This window comes from Opisthocomus hoazin, chromosome 2, assembly GCF_030867145.1.
Source record: "Opisthocomus hoazin isolate bOpiHoa1 chromosome 2, bOpiHoa1.hap1, whole genome shotgun sequence".
NCBI classification, from domain to species: Eukaryota; Metazoa; Chordata; class Aves; order Opisthocomiformes; family Opisthocomidae; genus Opisthocomus; species Opisthocomus hoazin.
This window is the reverse complement of record NC_134415.1, coordinates 27,908,690-27,930,373: the sequence shown is the minus strand read 5'-3', so window position 1 is coordinate 27,930,373 and position 21,684 is coordinate 27,908,690. Positions and strand designations below refer to the sequence as shown.

The 21,684-nt window shown below is 44.8% G+C and overlaps 1 protein-coding gene across 4 annotated transcripts in view; it reads right to left on the bottom strand.

Moving 5' to 3' along the window:
- SMYD2 (SET and MYND domain containing 2) overlaps positions 1-9,694 on the bottom strand; it is a 30,237-nt gene extending 20,543 nt beyond the window's left edge. Inside the window, exons 1-2 of one of the 4 annotated variants that reach the window (XM_075412987.1) lie at positions 9,408-9,694; positions 6,283-6,346 (exon numbers count right to left, since the gene is read on the bottom strand). In XM_075412987.1, the coding sequence (XP_075269102.1) occupies positions 6,283-6,346; positions 9,408-9,589 (246 nt within the window). In that variant the 5' untranslated portion in view covers positions 9,590-9,694. The remainder of the gene's footprint in view (positions 1-6,282; positions 6,347-9,407) is intronic. The other 3 variants (XM_075412988.1, XM_075412990.1, XM_075412989.1) reach the window with 3 other exon arrangements.
- Between the last annotated feature and the right edge of the window lie 11,990 nt (positions 9,695-21,684).

The following is a 21,684-nucleotide window of genomic DNA, read 5'->3' as shown; positions in this document are numbered from 1 at the left end:
GTGACTGAGTGGCAGGAACATCAGACACATAGAGTTTCCCTCAGCTTCCTAACCACTGATGGCAAGAGCCATTTGAGACACCCAAGGCTATCTAAAAAACATCTATGTAGGACCAGTAGATATGATACAGGTCTGCTGGGAGATGCATTCCTTGTGGGAGCTACAGCTGGAGGCCAGGAAGGACAACTCACAGCACTTCAAACAGCCAGTTGAATCAGGACCCCCAGTGCCTCCTGCCTGACTGCTCCACTTATTTACAGGTTTTGCCGATCAAACCAAAAGCTGAGATCTCTAATTTCAGACTTAGTACATCAAAAATTCATCCACTGAAAATGGCCATTTCATTTGCCCTGGGCATGGACAGCTTTCGGAGTTTATTTTATTAGGAAGAGGAAGGTGAACATCCACCCCACACTCATGCAGGATTTGAAGCAGTGCAACGCTGCAAGGGTATTCAGCCCCTCATACTGTCAATTCCATTGTCCTTGATATCTCAGTACGGTACTTCCAAAAAAACCTACGTACAGGCCGCTTGAAATAAGCTCCAGTGTAAACGTTCTAAGAGGACATACAATACAGACTAGGAGAACCAAAATAGTATATTACACTGCAATCATGTCATGTGAAATTACACTCTCAGCTCTCCTACAGCTGTCACACTACAAGATGCATCCACCGAGAGGCCTGTTTCCTATGTATGCCCTAAGACCTCTTTCTGGAAAATTCCAAATAGACTTTGCCTTAGGAATCCACAGGCTAAAGGCTAAGAAGAGAGACAGAGGGAGACCACATCTCTCACCCCTACTTACACACCCACAACACCCACCAACTTCAGCGTGATTGCTGGGTGTGCAAGAAGTGAAGGCACAGAACCTGGAGTTTTGCACAACCCACATCCGTACATGCCAGTTAAATAAACAGGAGAGACTGCCTCATAAAACAAAAAATCAAAATGCAAAATCACATGCCTGTCTCAAAGCAGTGTTTCTCAAAATCTGTTTGTTCCCTTTATTCTTTAACCACTGTTAATTAAAATCTTTCCCCAGGCAGAATCATACTGAGTTATATGAACTGGTAGGGAGGTTAAAGGGACGAGATAAGGCTGAATTGTGCAAAATGAGATAAAAGCCTGAAACACCACAAGAAGAGAGAGTACTGATGGCTGAGGAATACCTGGGATGGAAACACTGTGACAGCAGCTTTCCCTGCGATCACAGCTGGACTGTATTTTGCATTCTTTTCCACATTTTTCTCTAAGTAGTTTGAATCATAACAGGTAGCATTGTTCTAGTTGAATCCCTAAGCTGCACTAATGGTATTTTCTTCCTATTTTCCTTGCATCTGAAGTATTTTTCCCTTCATTTAGGAGTGACAACATTTTTGGAAGGGAAGTTCTTTAAAGCTTATCTTTTTCACATCAAAGCATGGAAACAACCTTCTCCACCAAGTTCTTCAAAATGATTCCACTGTCCAGAACTATTAGATTAATTTCCAGAAGACTGTGATATAGCTCAGCACAAAAAAAACCCCAAACAACAAAATGTAATAGTCAAAAAAAATAAGACTCAAGTCCAAACAAATGTCTTCGCACCTCCTTCCTCACATGGACTTCTTCAATAGGACATAAAATTTCCGTTGTATTTCACCTGATTGAAAAGAAACACACACAAATACCAGACAGAAACGCTGGGCAAGCCAGTGTAGGGGTTAAGCCCACTTCTTCAAAAGCCTACGGCCTAGTTATGCTCAAATGGCATCGAACTTCAGTGAGGCAACTTCTGATGTTTGATATTAACCGGTAAAGTTCTGATACAGTCCTTCAGCCAGCAGTGAAGGGAAGAGTTTCACACATCTGCACAGCCATCCTTCCCTACCATCATTTACTGAATGCTGGGCGACAGAGGGTATTTGACTTCCATGGGTTAATGTTCAACAGGTTCACAGGAGACATTTATCATGAAATTTATCACACAAAAGTACATGGAGGAAGTTTTTGGATAGGGGGACAGACGCTGCCCCAAGGCAATCTTAAGCAGGGTCCTGCAGTGTCAGATTCCTCTTGTGCAGAATCATTACAGTAAGAATTTTGTATTTTTTCTGCAGATCACCAAACAGGAGTGGGCAATTTCTACAAGGTCCCACTTCAAACACATCTGCTTGATGCTAATTCCAGGTCTACAACTATATTTTGAAGCTTACTAGCTGGTTAAAAATACGTATTTCCCTTACCCCAGAAATATCAGCTACAGCACTCTTTAACATGATGTTAAAAAAAACCCACAAATATTTGTTCGAAATATATTTCAAATATGGAAAGTCATGACAAAAACATCTTCTTCTGCACTTTGGCTAGCTGATCTCCACTCTCTCTGGGATAAATAATAGCTATGTGTAGTAACAGAAAGAGGAGCTCCAGTAGCTGATTCAAGTTCACCACTTCCACAATTGCAACCACGTAACCCTCTTAAAACATTTCTCTTCAGAGTGTTTCAGCAGCTAATTTCCAAGGAGAAAAAATAAGCACAGGTCTCCTGCTGTTTGACTAAAATTATTATAATTTAAGAAGTCAAGACCCGAACAGCTGCAGATGGGGTCTGAAAGCCACTACTATAATAACACGCCTGAGCTTCGAGGAGGCAATAGCGGAGAGGAGAACAGTACGAATCAGCTGGAAATCACAAAGCCTTTTAAAAGGAGAACTGGATTAGGGGCTGGGAAAAGAAAGATGCAGCAAACCCAGGCTAGACCCTACCAACCCACAAAACCTTCAAGGCAGCAAGGACAGGCAGTGAAGACAACTTCCACCCTCATGCGCCCTGCATCTGAGACTGAACCTACACCTATACAACTTCATATAGGTCAAACTTAAGGCTGTCTATCTTAACAGCAAAATAATAGACCAAAACAGGCAAAAGACATGTTAGCACGAAGGGAACTGTGCTAGGGCAAGCATGTGTGCATACATGTATGTATAGAGAGAGCCCTAAACAAATCAGCCACTCTACCACGGCAAGCCTTTGCCTTCCCCTGGGTTCAGTCCCTCACACTACAGTGTGACATCTCCTTTCCAGTGACCAGGGCAAAGAAATTATACTGCAAAGCAGGACTTGGTCAATGCATCAAACACCTGGCTATAACGCAGGAGATGTACTCTTCTACCCCTCTGGGATGCTTCAGCAAGTCAGTGAATCTTTGTGTACCTATACCCCATTTGCAAAACCAGAAATGCCACAATGGCTGCTGTGATGCTTCATTCATTAAATGAAAGTATTTTAAGAACCTCAAAACAAGGACACTATATGGCTTAGAGTAGGAAATACATGCAGTGCCACTAACTTTACTTTCAATAACCACGTTATTCTGAAAAAGAAAAAAAAATCGCATTCAACAGAAAAGCACTAGAGAGAGGGAGATGTCTGCAGTTATAAAATCTGTAATTCTGAAAAGACATCCAAAAAATTTGTTTCCTGCTGCACACTTTGGCACCTTTCTCTTGTCTCCTTCTGATCCATCTCTCCCCACCACTACAAAGAATTCCTATGAACTGTGGTATAATAGGTGTTTAAGTAAGGAAAGAGAAAGCTCAGGAGATTTGGTTGTCTATCCCATATAGCATATTTGATGGGATAAACAGTTGTCAAACCAAATTATATTGAGTAACAAAGTACTAACCAACATATGGAATCTTACCATGTCCTTGCTGGGTACATGTAATTTTTAGCTGAACTGAGCAAAAACCGCATGGATTCATAGTGAAAACTAACTTAAAACAATAAAAATCAAATTAACAACGCCATCACCATCCTCAAGTACAGCCTTGCCCTTTTATCAGTGTTGCATGTACAAGTCTCATCCACAGAGGCAAACAGAACACGTTTACTGCACATTCCAGTGTTACAAGTTCAGTATCAAGGCACAGATGTCCTTTCTGGCTTTGACAAAGAATTGCTGAACTGAGAAGTGCTTTTGAACAAGGCAGGGATGAAGATGCAGCGCAGCTTGCCTGTGCAGCACATACAGCCAGTGGAGAATGGTTTCTAGAGAATACTATGCTTGAAGCTAACTTTGAAAGAATGTCAAAGAATTCAGTCTCAGCAACGTTCATAAATTTCATCAGACTGACTCATAAGGGCCCAAAACATGGAAGATAATGTTATATCAACTAGAGAGTCAAAAGCCATAAGCACATCACCAGTAAGAGTGAAGTGCTAGTATCTGTGCTTGTCATGCTATTGTCTAGACATCACAACATCTAAAAAAGTATTTATGTCTAAAGCATCATACTACACACCAACAGGCAGATTTTAATTCATTAACTTCTCAGACATGCAGGCTTCTGCAGAGCATCATCTCCTGCAGTCTTAAGGACACTCAGTTTGAGCAGTTCAGTTTTTCATTCTTGGAATATGCCCCAATAGAGAAGGAGTATTCTGACCACCAAAAAAGAAACAAAAAAAATTTTAAAAATCAAATCAAGCAAGCAATACGTGTACATGACTCTACTCTGGGGGAAGCAAGAAAAAAAACCTCCTTGTTCTTAAACACAAAAGTATAAACTTTGTCAAGGTAGAAGGCAGGACACTGAGGGAGGGATCGAAGAAGTGACTTGGAGGTAAAAGCAAAGCACCGTGGATCAGCAGAAATAAGTTCTACTACTTCCACCATGATATCTACTTGCTATTTTTCCTGGCACAAATCACTGAGCTTTCCTCCTTCAATAAATCTTGCTTACTTGTTTCATAAACCATTGTGAATTTTATATGGTAAGAGAAGAAACTCACAATCTCAGATGAAAAGTGCTAAAAAGCCAATAAACTGCTTTGTTCAAGTATCTCCTTCCCTCATCTAGCTAAAAGCTTCCTAATAAATCGTGTCATATGGAAACATTTCTTACAAATAAGTATTTCTCATGAATGAATCATGGGTTTTCTCCACACCGTCTTTAAAACTCGTTCAGATTTCTCTCAAGAGCCTTAAGGGTGCTCATACAGTAAGCGTTCTACTTCTTCCCAGCAACTACTGGCTGTCAAGTGTTTCAATATTATGTGAACTATTGCAAATTCTGCTAAAATCTTATTTCTTTTAAGTGCTTTGAGTCCTCCTGGTGCTTCGAAGCCAAAAGGCCATTTGATCCACGTGCAATTCACTAAGACACAGTGGGAAAGCAGGAATCTGGGGAGGCAACAGAAGGAAAAAAAAAAGGGGAGGTCGGGCTCACTTTGCAACTTGCGCAATGGGAGAAAAAGATACATCCTTGAAATAAAGGCAGTAGCCACCTCCTAAGTGCTTGGGAACCGAACAGCACAAACCGCAACATCTCTGTCCGGATAACGACAATGGGCAATACTCTGCATGCAACCCACGCGCTCAACAGCACGCTGCCATGTAGGAGAAGGTTTGGATTATTTATAGCTAACACCTAGCCTCATGCCAGACCTTTGGTGACTCAAACCCTCACAAGTACTGTTCCACACTCTGTGCCCAGCACCACAGATCTTACATAGCTTACATTATTTAGCTCTCAATCCAGTTGAGTTTTCCACACATAAACTGGATAATTCTTCCACATCAAGTTGACAGCCCAAAAAGGCTAGATACTAGATCTGGCAAAAATTATTGTTTTGAAAGGTGCTTATTCTAGTTTGAAGTAAAAATGGAATTAAAACTGCATGCAAACGTTTTGGATGGCTTCATATTGCTCTACTTTAGTGCATGCTTATATTCTATTTTCAGGGGCTTTTAAGAAACAAAGTATACAAAAAGAACAAAAGTTGCCAGACCGAGTGAATTAGGGAGAAAGCACGGTAGGTTTCGAATGGTTATGACTACTGTCAGCTGTGGCCACCCAAAATATTTGCAAAAATTCTAAAAAAACCCCAACAAAAACCTCTTAAGATAGCTATGTAGTGATTTGATTTTTCCATTAGACGCAGACTCTCTTACCAGTTAAGCGAGCTAGTGTTAAATTACCTGGTTTGTACTTAAAGAAAGAAGGAATACAGACATAATTAGCGGGCTGACATGCAGCTCTAATAAAAGTTTCAGTGGTACCAAGTCCTGGAGCTACTGATCTCGAAAGACTCACACAGATCATGTTCAAATCCTGTAACTGTCGAATGCACAACTCCACGGTCAGCATTTGTGGGACACTGAAACTGACCGGACTACTGTCAACCATAGCTACAGTTAGGGACTATCAGTGCCACACAGATAAAAAATAGAGTTCAGCAATGCCCACCCTCCTCTCCCCCCCTCCCATCCTCATAAATTGTATCACCATACCTGACATTCCACGTTGCAGTAAAAGGCCTGTTTACATCTTCCACACTTGGACAATCCTTCCTTCCTTAAAAAGAAAACAGAAGTTATTCTATTCTATTCTATAAATCCGAATGAAATACAAATGCATGCTGTATCACTTATTGCACAGCATTTCACTTTTCACAATGAAAACTGTACTTTCTTCAGAACACTGTAACTACAGCTTGAACCCCACCTTCCCATAGCAGACACTATTTTTATTTGTTTAAAGTTTCAAAAGCAAACTTTTCCTAACAACTGTTATGCAAAAGCACTCTGTTGTCCTGATTAATTCCTGCGTTTGGAAACATGTTATTCTACGCTGTTTGACAGACAGCATGATTTTTTGGCCACTACATGATGCATACTGATAGCTAACTTTTCCTTGTTTTCCAAACTTCCCTATTGCTCTGTATCCCTCCTCACCAATATTAACCCTTTGCTTCTGCTCTGCCAGTTCCATTGCTTCTCTGGTTACAGAAAGCATGACCGTTGTCTCGCAAGTAACTGCCTCCCAACACCAAGAAAACATGTTGCATTATTAAAAACACTGTTTGATCTCCTGTCACCACATAGCCTCTTAATGTCCTGCTAATGTCTGCTCCAATATCTGTGTATTCCAAGGTCACCTAAGGCACACGCTCTGCTTTTTTTATATTTGTATATATCCCAACACAGGGAACTGCCAAAAGGAAGGTCCTTTTCTGCTTCAAGGTGCATGTGTTGTAGCAGATCCCATCAAAAACAGAACGTGTGTTACCCAACACGACACTTGTGTGACAGCAACAGCGATCTCTCACAAGTACTGAATAGTTAAAAACATCTACACATTCTCCCCAGTACAAGTGGCAAAAAAATTGTCTTAAACTGAGGTAAGTTCATTGTAATGAAAAAAACTGAGTGTCCTCATACAGTATGATAGTCTACCACACTTCAGAGGTCACTGGCATTCGGAGCCCATAAAGCATAGCAAGCCTTGACCTTCTCTGATTGTTCTTGTGAAGTAGAAGGTGCAACGTGAGTCAGGCTAACACCGTGACTCTGCTTGCTGACAGTATGTACCTCATGCACGGCTGTGTATTTCAGGTAACAAATACTATCAGATACAATTACAAAGTTCTAATCACATTCTGCCCATTTGACTGCAACAGTTTTATGACCACTTAGCAAAGTTTCTCTCCCCAAGACTAGTGCTTAGCCCACAACCATCCTCTTAATGCTCTTTGCAAGTTCAACAAGCACAGTTCAGAATCCAGTATGTGCCAGTTCAGCGCTAATGCAACGGGGTGCAGGCACAAAACACACTCTAGAGCACTGGCAGATCAAGTTGCATCACTGAGGTATCTTTCCTCTTAGCGGAACCTCATCACCCTTGTATGAAATAGGTTTCAGACTACCCCACCATAACTGCTATAGTACTGCTTTCAGGTATATTCCTTGATCACTGTGCTCCTCCAGAGCTTCATGGGAGAAGCTTGCATGGAGAACAAGCAGCGTTTAAACAGTCTGGTCCTGGAGATGATCTTTAAAAAGCTATTCCATGAGGTAACTACTATCTCTACAACACTACTTCATAACAATGGAGCATGGAAAGTATTCCTTGGTCCTTTTACAGAGAGAAATCTTCTGGATGTGTTAAACAAAATCAGCCAGTTTCTTTGACACAAGGGAATTTGTGGTTAGGCACCAGAGGAAAAAAACCCAAAACTTAGGGGCTAGGAAAAGCCACTGGTGTGAAGGAGAAGAAAATCGCCGCAGTTTTACAGTTCTTCAAATTAATGGAACTCGCTTCACAGACTTCACCAGGAACAATATTAGGTGCTCATATGCAAAGAAAGGGGTGAATAGTGTGAGTCAAATCAGTAGATAATGTAATAAGGAAAGAAAAAGGACAAGGTCAAGAGAAAGGAAAATGAAAAGCATAAGTGAGTTAAGATGACAGGACAAGAGATTAAAAGACCTACTAGAATGTAATAATTATACTCTTCAGTCTGCCTCTCAGTCCACACATGCAAGCAATACTTATGTATTGATAAAAATAGGGAAAGTACAACAGTTGTTCTCCTTTAGCGAGGCAAACACTAACATGTGCTCTGAGTTATAACCAGGTAAGCACCATGATACTTCAATTAGCTGCCAGAAGTCAGGAAAGTATTATACCTTTCAAAAACGTGGTGTGGTGTGACATGCCAGTGTCACATCCACGCCTAATTTCTTAATGATAATCCTAAACGTTTGTTTGGTTGGTTTTTTTTTTGCTGCAGCAGCTGACATCGAGAGGTTTACAGCAACCACTGGAACAGCCGCAGCAGGTCAAACCACCCCTCCGGACAGGCGAGGGGGGCAGCTGCTGCTGACCCCCCAGAAAACTTGAGCACCCCGCAGCCACGCCACGGCCAACCCCTCGCGCTGCCCGTACCTTGCCCTGGTAAAAGTCATCTGCCAGAAGACTAAGGTTTCGGGCACACAAGCAGAAAGACACTGGTATTTCTGTGTATTTCATTACAGATATGCATATTCCACACATATATATTCCATCCGCAGCACAGAAATTCAAAGCGTGAATTAGGCAATTGCAGACCCTTCCTCCCTTGACAAAACTTCATTAGAATCAGTGAATATTGCGTTGCTGCAGAACTGGACGGACTGACCGAACATCCCCTGACAGCAAGGCTACGCACGCGCCCGCGTAACCACCGGAGCACACGGAGGGCAAAACTGTTTTCCTTCTTTCTTTTTGCTGAACTGTAAAGGAAGGAAAAGCAGTTTTGAGGTAAAAGTCTGGTCGAGGAGAGGAGAGGAGAGGAGAGGAGAGGAGAGGAGAGGAGAGGAGAGGAGAGGAGAGGAGAGCGGCGGGAGGGCGGTTTTGCAAAGGAGGGCCCCCGGAGCCGCCGGTCAGTCCCACGGCCGGCACCGGCGGGGCCCGGGCCCGCCCGCGGAGCAGCGGCCGGCACGCTGCTGACACGGCCACGGCCTCGGCCGGGGACGCGGGAGGGCCGACCCGCCGCTGGCCTGGGGCGGGCCGCCGCCGGCCGAATCGCCAGCAGCCGCCCCGGGGCCGGTCCCGCCGTCCCCCCGGGCCCGCCCCAGGCCTCCCCAGGCCCTACCTGGCGAAGCAGCCGTCGCAGTGGCTGCCGCGCTCGCTGACGGTCAGCACGGCGGTGTAGGCCGGGCAGCTGAAGAGCAGCTCCCCCAGGCCGTAGCGCCGCCGCGCCCGCAGCCCCCGGCCCTTGCCGGCGCTGACGAACCTCTCCAAGCCGCCGGGCTGCGGCGCCGCCTCCGAGCGCATCCCGCCGCGGGGAAGCGAAGGGAAGGGAAGGGGCGCCGGCGCAGGCCTCCGCCGGGCTCCCCTCCCGGCCCGCGTACGGCGGCTCGGAGAGACCGCGGCCGGGGCCGGCCGGGTCCTAGCGCGCTGCGGGGCGGGGAGCGCCTCCTCCGGGCGGCGGGGGAGCAGCCGGCGGGGAGCGGGGAGGGCGGCCGGCAGCTGCGCACCCAGGAGGCCGCCTGCCCGCTGAGGGAGGCCGGGGCAGCTTGGGCCCGCTGGGCCCCGGCCCCCCTCAGCCCACCCGCCGCGGGCGGGCGCCAAGGAGGGGGCTGCCCACGCGTGCTTCCCTCCACTCGCAGACGCGGTGGGAGCCTCCCCAACACCCGGGGTGCAAGGTCGTAGAATCACAGAATCATAGGTTGGAAAAGACCTCTAAGACCATCGAGTCCAACCAGCACCACCATTCCTACTAAGCCATACCCTGAAGTGCCACATCTACACGTTTCTTAAACGCCTCCAGGGATGGGGACTCATCCACCTCCCTGGGCAGCCTGTTCCAATGTCTGACCACTCTTTCAGTACAGAATTTTTCCTAATATCGAATCTGAACCTCCCCTGGCGCAGCTTGAGGAGGTAGTTGTAGAGAGCAATAAGGTCCCCCCTCAGCCTCGTCTTCTCCAGGTTAAACAGCCCCAGCTCCCTCAGCAGCTCCTCATAACACTTGTTCTCTAGACCCCTCACCAGCCTCGTTGCCCTTCTCTGGACACGCTCCGGCACCTCAATGTCCTTCTTGTAGTGAGGGGCCCAAAACTGAACACAGTACTCGAGGTGCGGCCGCACCAGTGCCGAGTACAGGGGCACGATCACCTCCCTGCTCCTGCTGGCCACACTATTCCTGACACAAGCCAGGATGCCATTGGCCTTCTTGGCCACCTGGGCACACTGCTGGCTCATATTCAGCCGGCTGTCGACCAGCACCTCCAGGTCCTTTTCGGCCGGGCAGCTTTCCAGCCACTCCTCCCCAGGCCTGTAGCGTTGCCTGGGGTTGTTGTGACCCAAGTGCAGGACCTGGCACTTGGCCTTGTTGAACCTCATACAGTAGGCCTTGGCCCATCAATTCAGCCTGTCCAGATCCCTCTGCAGAGCCTTCCTACCCTCGAGCAGATCAACGCTCCTACCCAACTTGTTGTCATCTGCAAACTTACTGAGGGAGCACTCAATCCCCTCATCCAGACCATTGATAAAGATGTTAAACAAGACTGGCCCCAATACTGAGCCCTGGGGAACACCACTTGTGACCGGCCGCCAGCTGGATTTAACTCTGTTCACCACCACTCTCTGCACTCGGCCATTCAGCCAGTTCTTTATCCAGTGAAGAGTACACCCATCCAAACCATGGGCAGCTAGGTTCTCCAGGAGGATACTGTGAGGAACAATGTCAAAGATGCGCAAATCCAGCACCATTCAGGTTCCCCCACCACCCGTCCTGGTTCACGACACCCACCGCAGGGCAGCGATGGTGGAGGGACCCCTGTGTGACCCACTTCTCCGGTGATGGGAGGAAGCAAGGCCGCTGGAGATGGTGGAGTGGGCAGGAGATCACCAGACACGAGGGGAAGGGGCCTGCGGAGGGTCAGGCCAGGGCCTTGGCCAGCCCAGAGCTGCTGTGCATGGCTTGCGGGTGCCAGGTTTAGGTTACATCTCAGAGGCTGGAGAGCTGACCATCCTCTCCTAGTATTTTAGGATGATAACCTGTAGTCTGAGCCAAAAAAAATCCCATGGAATTGATGAAAAACTGTCATAAGGGATGCGCTTCTCTTTGTCAGTCAATCGGCAGAGAAACAAACAACAAAAAGTCTGAACATGACAGCGACAGCCATGTTGTAAATACAAAACCTCCAACAGCAAGAAAATACTGAATTTACGCAAAGTAAGAATTCCTATTGTAGAATTATTAAGAATAAATCTATTACTGAAATCCAAATGCAACCCAAGGGAAAATGATAAAGCTCTCTGTACTAAGTACTACAGTTTTGTGCTCAAGTATTTGGCATATAATTATCACTTGTGCAACACCCTGATACAGCACTAAGAGAATATTCCTTTCAGAAATAACAGTAAAGCATGGAAGTGAATGAAAATATTTTTATTTTTAGTGCCACTTGTAGTTCGCAAGCAGTGTATATTGATGTAAGCATCCAAAGGTTGTAATATCTGCTATTAGTATCTGTGTATTTAGTTTTGTGTTAAATTATTTGTACAGTAAATCATTGGTAAGCTCCTTTTTGACTAAACACACCAGTTGAAACTTAAGGCTCAAACTTCCCACAAGAAAGTAGTGGAAAGAAAAGAAGTATGTTGAAGAAGCAAGCTTGAAATAAGAAACTGGCCTGCAAAAGTGCTTTGAGAATGTTGCTAAATAAAAACAAAATAAAAATTGATCCATTAGGATCAAAATGAAGGGACTAGGTTTTAATCTTATGAACAGTCCAGTATGTGACAGAGCTATTCATTTTGCTAAGGCTACTCTTGCGTTGCTGAGCCAAGAATCTAGTCCTAAACTGAAACAGCAGCAGTAGTCTGTAGCTATTCAATATTAATATTCCAACCCCGTCTGTTTCTCTGGATAAATTCAACTAAGTAGAAATAGAAACACTAACAGTAGAGAAAATAAGCATGCAAAATTCAATTTGCAAAAAACGTAACACATCCCGTACCGCCTCATCACAGACACGGGGGGATGGCCACAACGGGGGTGAAAAGCAGCGCTGAGGTGCGAGGCACTTTCCCCAGCGTCACAGACGTGCGTCAGGCTGGGTGCTGGCGGTCCTCCTGTGCCACATCAGAGCTACCTCAGCACGCAGCCTGAGCTGCAGCGTGGGTGCGTCCACATCTGCCCTAACCCCATCCCATTTTCAGCTGTGGAGCACCTCCCCAGCTGCATAAGCTCTACTATTTGTGGGGCCACCCCAAGAATCAGAATTTGGAAGTACTCTAGTGTAAGGGAAATGATGCAACCCTGCCCAAACCCCAACCTCCCCCAGTTTGGAAGCTGGACCCCTCGCCCACCGTGGCACGGTCCCACGGGGGCTGAGCTGGTCAAACAAAGCCACATGCTGGAAACGGGTCCCCTTGACAGCCGCAGGCATGGCCGGGGGGTGAATCAGCTCCAGGGGCCCTGGCCGTGGCAGCAGGAGACACAGGCAGAGGCTGTGGGTGGGGGTCCTGTGGGGGCAGATGAGGTGCAGAGGCTGTAGGCGGGGGTTCCGTGGGGGCAGATGAGGTGCAGAGGTTGTGGATGGGGGTCCCCAGGGGAGGCAGATCAGGTGCAGAGGTTGCGGGTGGGGGTCCCCAGGGGGGCAGATGAGGTGCAGAGGTTGTGGGTCGGGGTGCCCAGTGGGGCTGGCCAGGGAAATAAAGGCGTATGCGTGCCCTCAGGGCCCTGTCAATAAACTGTTCCATGTAACTACCGTATTTTATATCCAGTTGCATATCTTTAACATCTTTGAAGTTCTCATCCATCATAACGTGATGAAACTAATGGAGCCACTGCAAAAATAATGTATCTTTCTGGACCAGTGTTATTTGAAATAGTTAAAACATCACCTTTTTAGAAGGAAAGAGCAAGCAATGAAAATGGGCTCAGTCACTGAAAAATGTGCTATCACCCTCTACCACTGAGCTAAATGTTAATTATGACCCACTGCAGATCTATGGACAGCAGGGATGGAATTAGTGCATCCAGTTAGAATAATAAAAGCAGTATCTAATTGACTAAACTAGTACCGCATTTTGCCAGCGAGGACTGCCACTTATTCTTTGTGTCCCAGTGCAGTGTAGACTGTGGATGTCTAGCTCAAAGGTCTGGACTCTTAATTATAGGCATTTCTACAACTAAGTATATTTAAAAATAGTAATCGATATTGTATTCACTTTATGAATGAATTTGCATTAACTGGGAAACTGCCCTTATGTTCAATCCAGTTTGATTAATTGATGGGTCAATTATAGATAGACAAATAGAGTCATAGCTCATAAAAACTTCTACTCTGATTTCTTATACTGCACAAGCTATTGAATTCCTTGAACTGACTACTGCTCAAAGTAGAGCAAAATTTTTAGAAAACAGCCAGTCTTGGTTTTAAAATGTCCATAATAAGTGGTTTTACCAAAAAACTACTAAACACATATGCTTTATTTCTCCCCTTAGTATGCCCTGTTGCCTTTTCAGCTACTGGATCTTGTTATAACATGATAAACTATTATGAAAAGTTCTTGGTTTTTTCTACATACATTAGTACTTGTAGACATTGGTAAAATCAAATGATTCAGTATTTTCTTCTGAAACAAACAGTATTGTTCTGAAACATAGCATTATATACTCCAGTAGTGAAATCCCGGTCACACTGAAGCCAATGACAAATTCCTGCTTTCCTTAATGAAGTCAGGATTTAATTTCTGTTTCACATAATATTATGTCAAAATAAAAGAGATCTAACAACTCATGCACATTATCAGATTACTTCTAAACGACACCTTGTGCCAGCTCATACACTTCTCTAAAATCATGTAGGTTCACCGATGAGAAGCGTGTGGGGAGGCTTCTTTTTTGGGGAACCAGCTGGGATGATGGCAAACATTATCACACTCCTGTTCCACATTATCACACTTGCTGAACAGCTGACAATTTGATTATGCCTCAGGTAACGAGGAAAGATTTGAATTTCAGTAGCTCTCTTTTTTAATAAACAGTCATTTAGTTTTAAAAACAAAAATAATAATTTACTAAATAGGCTTTATTCCACCCTGGAAAATGTAGCTTTCCAAGAGATAATGGGTGAATTTATTCACAAGAGTGAAATTCAGCACCGGCCTGCAGCCCCATTCAAACCCTCCAGGAGAAATTCAACCAGCTGCCTCCATAGCTTTTAGCTTACTTTGGATGTTTTCAAGAAATAAAACTGGTTTGATAAGTTATTGATGAAAACAGTTTTGCAGCTACTTTGTTAGTATATGTATCCTGTCTTCCTTTTTCTATAGTTATACAAAAGCTGTAAATAAAACTTACCCTTTGGGATCTCCCTATTTTGTCTGTGTTTTCATACTGTGCTCGTCAGATAATCTGAACGTGGGTTTTTATGAATCAGTTTGAATGCCTAAATAAATATTGTTCATTGCAAAACACAGACATCTTAATCAATTTATGAAGACTCTCAAGGCTTTTACCATATAAATGTTCATGCAACTGCTGAATAAATAGCCAACACCAGGAAGTTTCAAGCAACCAGAAGACAACTGGCATGCTCTCACTCCCCACTGCTCACAAGACGAGCGGAGGAGTCTGTACCCCACAGGATGTGTTGAGGACCTGGCAGGATTGGGTGATAAAATGGTACTTTGCTGAATTATACCTTACATCTACAGAGAGTTGTACTTCTTATCTCCTCTGTCTTTTTTTAACTTCCATTACATCTGTTTTAAATATGAAAGATGATGGCTCATGAAAGGACGTGAAGTAGGGTATAGGTTTAAGAAAGTCACAGAACAAAGTGTCGTGTCTGCTCTTTGAATTTCTTAAAATTAAGGAGTCTTTAGAAGCAGAGCCGTTCACCTTCACTCACAACCTTGGAGCTGCTCTATGGAAAACCGTGTGTGTTTGACAGGAAAAGATCCATTGCTGTTAGTCACTTTTAGTTAGTCTTAATCACTTAATCTTCCAGAAACCGTACTGCCTAACTGCAGACCGTGTTCCCCAGGAACGGCTGCGCGCCCTGTGTCCAGAGCTGTCTTTTTGTGTTACGTGTCACCACAAACTTTAGCCAGAAAGGTTCTGAACTTGGAAAGGGAGCGGGGAGTCACTTGCTAAGACACAGGGCCCCGAGCAAACTGGGGGGCAAGCTAGGAATAAACAATAAAATCAGCTACAGGGTAGGTACAAGGAATGATCATAGGGCAGCAGCCTGTGGGGAGAGAAAGGACAAAGGAAACCGTATATAACCTTTTCTATATTTAATGCAATTATTTCCAGAGAGATCTGGCTTACTAACCTTGTCTTTCTTTTCTTTCCCCCCCCCAAAAAAAAAAACTGTTGGTACCATCAGCTGCTTTCCGCTGGCCAGTGCAGGTACTGACAACAGGATAGCTGGGGCAGCTGGAAGCACGTCCCGCAGTGCAGTCCAAGTAACAAAAAACTCAGCATAAGCTGGTTTAACAGGCTCTGTGGGCAGATTTCACAGCTCACCCTAAACTCTGTCCTGCTGTAGCTAGGCAGCTGCTTCTGGTACCTTGGCAATTTATGGGTTTGGGTTCAGAGATTCGCACCTTTTCAGCAGGTAAGCACAAGTCTACATTATTCTTAGGGAACCAGAGATTAAATGTGAAGGTAGGAACTCAGCAGGAGCTGGAAAATGCTGCCTTTCAAAGAGGAAAAGTGCAGTTAATCACTTTTGGGAGATAACCTGCAAGGTGGGAGTTCAGGGATGACAATGAGTTCAGAATTCAGTAAGGGCTGCAAGCACAGCATGTCACCGGTGCGTCTCTCTGGCTGGTGTGCTCCCAGCTCCCAGCCTTGGAGGGGCCGGAGCTTGACATTCAAAATCTGTCCTCGTGTTATCTTCCACATCTACGCCACGGATTGTTGACATGTTGACAGTATTGACATTGCCCAGTGCTGATACACAGACAGAAATGCTCTAGAGATGCCCTGGCTCTGCTGATAGTCAGGCTGTTCCCAGCCGAAGAGGGCTGGTGGAAACCAGCCAGAGAAGCCAGGCAACCCCGTAGAGGTTTCTGTCTCTTCAGACACATTTGTGATAGTAAAAGACCCAGAGATCTAGAAAGAGGTTCCCCATTTTTTTTAGTGAAGCGAACAAAGTCTTCTCCACCCTCACCCATCAGATACCTCCTACAACTTTGTAAATATTAACATCCCTGCTGGAAGTCTTTACAGAGGAGAGTGCAGACCTAGAAGAAGTAAAAACTCAAGTTTCTGCCTAATATATGGGAGTGATTTGCCTGGGTTAAATATATTTTAATCCACTCACTTGAAGTTTACAAGCATTTTTAGTATGTCATTACAGAAAGCCTGTACACAAATTTCCAAAGACAAAAAGTGACAGCAGCACAAATGTGGTTTCAGGAACATATCATGATGACAGAACTGGATGACTGTGGGGAACAGGCAAGGGCAGCTGTTAGGTGTGAATGTGACACTCAACACTCAGATGCTTGCAGTTCACAATTTGCTTTTATCAGAATCAGCAACCTCACAACTGCCATTCTGTGTTAACTCCAGTCTGCCCCTGGCAGACCTGCATTAACCTTTGCTTATGGAGCCACGGCAGGACTCAAGCAAATAAAAAAATATAATATGTCAGATTCTTCACTGGTGTAAATCAGCATCTCTCCACTGACTTTGAAGGAACAGCACCTGCTTGCTCAAGCTGAGGATCTGACTCAGTGCTACTACAGCATCATTAAGTTGTCACATTCTTCCCCTGCCTCTCCTTTTGTCATCTAGCTGCAACTTTTCTGCGTTGAAGACTAGAGAAGGGTCTTTGATCCTCTGATAACTCCTTGAGGCTCCCTAAGATAATTGGCCAGGACATTTCCTGAGTTATTCAGGGTCATTTTATTTGCCCTTTTATTTGGAGAGGGATTACAGGCAAGAGAAAAGTCTTGGAGCCTTCACAGATGCAGACGACCTACGTGAGTGCTGCCATGTGTAATAGGTCAGGCATCCCTTGCGACATGAGGGACACCCCATTGCCACCGGGCCGTGCTTAACCTATCCTGCTACTGATGTGGAAACAGAAACCCTTCAGGGTGACCTGGGCCCTAGGACTGCGTGCCTCTTTTGTCCCAGCTCACTGGCGGTGCAGCAAAAGCAAAGCGGGTGAGCTGCTTTTCTGCCGATGGAGGTATTCACACCCTGTAATCCAGCAATCTCTCTGTATTCTCTAAAGTTCTCTTGTAAGGCATTTTCTTCAGTTCTAACAGTGATTTTTGGAGCTATGTTCCAGACCTCTGATTTTTTTCAGCCTCATCAAACATGTGGTCACTGAAACTGTGTGGCATTTCAGTAGCCACACTAATGCTATATAAAGATGTAACATCACATCTATACACATATTGGTTGCTTTTCTGTTTGTATGTGCAAAGATTGCATTAATAGTACAATCAACAGTAATTTACATTTAACTCAGCAATGAAAATGCTCAAGTGCCAGGCCTAAGGCTGACCCCTTTCCAGCCTTGCTAAAAAGATCTTTATTCAGAGATGACTTCCCAGTGCTAACTCATTTTTGAGATTTGCCGCTTAATAAGACCACTGTTCTGCTAGTAAGTACTTCACTGAGATGGCACAATATTATTTTTAATCAGAATGTTTTGCAAAATTAAATCAAATGCCTTGCAAATGTCTTAGTATATCGCAGTGAAGCAGTTACCTTTTCAGCCAAATTTGTAATCTAATCAGGTTTGTCTGACAAGACCTATTTTCCATAAAACCATGCTGACTGGCATTAATTACTTCCTGTCCTTTCATTTTTTATCAGTTGAATCCCATATTCTATTATTTTGCTCCCCCCTCACCTCCTCTTCAGTTTGATGTTGGGTTAGCTGGCTTATATTTACCAAGGTCATCATGTTCGTCCTTGCTGAATACTAGCAAAACATCAGCCTTGTTCCAGTCTTCTGGAATTTCTATATTATTTCAAGACCCATTAAAAATTAACATGTGGAAGGAAGAATCTCCTCCACCAACTATCTGAGACTCCTCAGGTGCAAGTTATCTGGGCCTGATGAATTACAGGTTTTTATCACAAGTAGATGTTTAACATCCTATTTAGTTACTAATGGACTGAAAAAGGCTTCAGCTGCCCGATATGATACTGCTGTCATCCTACTTTTTCCAGACTGAGGAGAGACATGTTTATTGAGTATGGCTTTCTTCATTATTAATGATTTTACCGCCTTCATCTGGTAACTGGCTAATTCCATTGCTGGGATTTCTTGTGTGTATAATTTATTTCAAATACTCTAATGTTTTGTCCTCTTTTTTTTTTGCCTTGCTGGATATACACGTATCTTAAGCTTCAATTTTCTGTGCATCTCATAATTCCCCTTTTTCTTCCTTCTGCTTTGGCTACTATTCCTTCTTCTAATCTCTGCTTCATACAACATGAAGTAATAGCTGAGAGGAGAGAGAAGGAGAAGGAAAGAGCTCATTCTTCTGCTGTCTTCAGGTGTCTTTTCAATTGTAACTAGTATTGTTCTTACCTTCTTGTTGTCCCAGTTCAACTTCATGAAAGATTTGGCTGCACCCAGTGCTCTAAAAAGCATTTAGTGGATGGCTTCCGGAAACCAAAGAGCCTTCTTTTAAGTATGCTCCAGGTAGGAGGAGTAGGAATGATACCACCTTCCTCTTTTTCCCCTTTCTGGTGTTCCCTGTTGGCTGAGGGACCATCTTTCGGCAGGCTAATTCACGTCCACATTCTTGGTGGTTTCTCTCTCAGCCAGCTCTTCTGCTTTTCCTTCTGTGACTGCTTTTCTGCATGGACAGAAGCTGATACACAGACTTTTACTGAGAAAAGGGCCACCATCCATCATCAGATGACAGGGATTTTTACTTCTTGAAAGATGAAATCTAGTCCAGCAGAGTACTAAATATTCGTAGGTGACACCACGCTGAGAGGCATCACACCTGCAGCAACGAGAAGGCCCCTAAATGAGTTGGTGCAAAAATGTGGTGCTCTCCCAGCTTTGCATCTGGTACCAGCGAGAGCTGCGGGTACGGAGTGCATTTGAAAATGAAGCCAAATGTAGAGTATTTTTATTGCAATCAATAACTTGGGGAATTCTCACTCCTTGCAAGATTCTTTTTTGGTGGTGGTTTTGGTTGTTTGGGATCCTCTTTGCTTAGCGGGGGAGAAAAAAAATAGTCAAAGTCTGGGAGTTTTGCTTTGAATGAAAGTAGCCTTGTGTCTATTTTAGGTTAATAGGAAGATAGCTATCACGCCAGGTACTATGTTTCCTTTACACTTAACAAAACAGTTATTTAAAAGAAGTTGTGCCTCAGCCTCATGCTTGGGGGCTAAAATGTGTTTGGGAGCTATGCTGTATATGAAATAACGTGGCCCCTAGGCTGCAGCCCCTTTGGTGCTAGTTCCGGTGAACAGAATGCTGTGAGCCTGGGAACACAGCTCAAGGGAATACTTCAAGGGCTTGAACATCATGGGGGTGGGGAAAGGAGATATCACGATGCAGTCCTGTCCATACTGCCTTTGGGAATGCTTTCTGGAAGAAACCATCTGCCAGACTGCCAGGGCACTGTTTGGGGGATGCACCTGGAGTGGTCCAGAACAGAGCCAGAGAATAAGCTATCAGTGTGAACTCATCAGGGATTTCAGGTATTTAGCACTGTGGAGATTTACATTGTGAAAGTATTTTAGATTCAGAATGAGTACATTTTGGATAAATATTTGCTTCTTCTTTGCCCATTATCAGTACTTCTTAGCTTTTAGATTTAAGACAATGGCAATGACAATAATAATAATAGTGATAGAACTAGGGGAAATTTTGCCTTCAAGTGTGACTGTCCTGCAGGTTTATGTCACTAAGAAGTCTGTGAATGTGGTGAGAAAAGAAGGCTACACGGGACTGGGAGCTGTCAGACTCCATACGTGTGGTTGGGGCACCTGGACTGCACAGGGTAAATGGACTGTAGGGCCCAGGAAGATAGAGGGACCAGTACAGAAGACATGACTGATCACACGGAAAAGTAAATGTTCTTTAAGAAAACAGTTTGGAAAATTCTAATATATAAGAGAGAAAATGAGGCTGTTCAGCAGCAGATCTGGGTAATACAGCGGGTTTAGATTCACCCAAGGATTTGGTGCAAATATGAAATGAAAGTAAAAATATATTATTTTGATTTCTCTTAAGTAGTTTCATTAAAATAATAAAATTAAAAACAGGAGTGCATGGACAAATATATCAACCATAAACTCTGTCCTGGACAATGACTGGGTTAACAGAAAGTCAGGATCTCTCCAAACACTAGAAAACTACAAACAGAAGTCAGCGTCCCCAGAGATTTATATGGTACTTTTCCTGCAGTGCTTGAAGAGGACTTTCTAGCTACGATGGCATGACCGGCTGGGTAGATGAAGGGAGAGCCGTGGATGTTGTCTACTTCGACTTCAGCAAGGCTTTCGACACAGTCTCCCATAATATCCTCCTAGGGAAGCTCAGGAGGTGTGGGCTGGATGAGTGGTCAGTGAGCTGGATTGAGAACTGGCTGAATGGCAGAGCTCAGAGGGTTGTCATCAGCGGCTCTGAGTCTAGTTGGAGGCCGGTAACAAGTGGTGTCCCCCAGGGGTCAGTACTGGGCCCAGTCTTGTTTAACTTCATCAATAACCTGGATGAAGAGTTAGATTGTACCCTCACCAAGTTTGCTGATGACACAAAACTGGGAGGAGTGTTGGATACACTGGAAGGCTGTGCTTCCATTCAGCGAGACCTGGACAGGCTGGAAAGTTGGGCAGAGAGGAACTTGATGAGGTTCAACAAGGGCAAGTGCAGGGTCCTGCACCTGGGGAGGAACAACTCCATGCACCAGTACAGGCTTGGGGCAGACCTGCTGGAGAGCAGCTCTGTGGAGAGGGACCTGGGTGTCCTGGTGGACGACAGGTTGACCATGAGCCAGCAGTGTGCCCTGGCTGCCAAGAAGGCTAATGGGATCCTGGGATGCATTAGGAGGAGTGTGGCCAGTAGGTCAAGGGAGGTTCTCCTTCCCCTCTACACTGCCCTAGTGAGGCCCCATCTGGAGTACTGTGTCCAGTTCTGGGCTCCCCACTTCAAGAAAGATGAGGAGCTACTGGAGAGAGTCCAGCGGAGGGCTACAAGGATGGTGAGGGGACTGGAGCATCTCTCCTATGAGGAAAGGCTGAGGGAGCTGGGCTTGTTCAGCCTGAAGAAGAGAAGGCTGTGAGGGGACCTTATAAATGCTTATAAATATCGCAAGGGTGGGTGTCAGGAGGATGGGGCCAGACTCTTTTCAGTGGTGCCCAGTGACAGGACAAGGGGCAATGGGCACAAACTGAGGCACAGGAAGTTCCG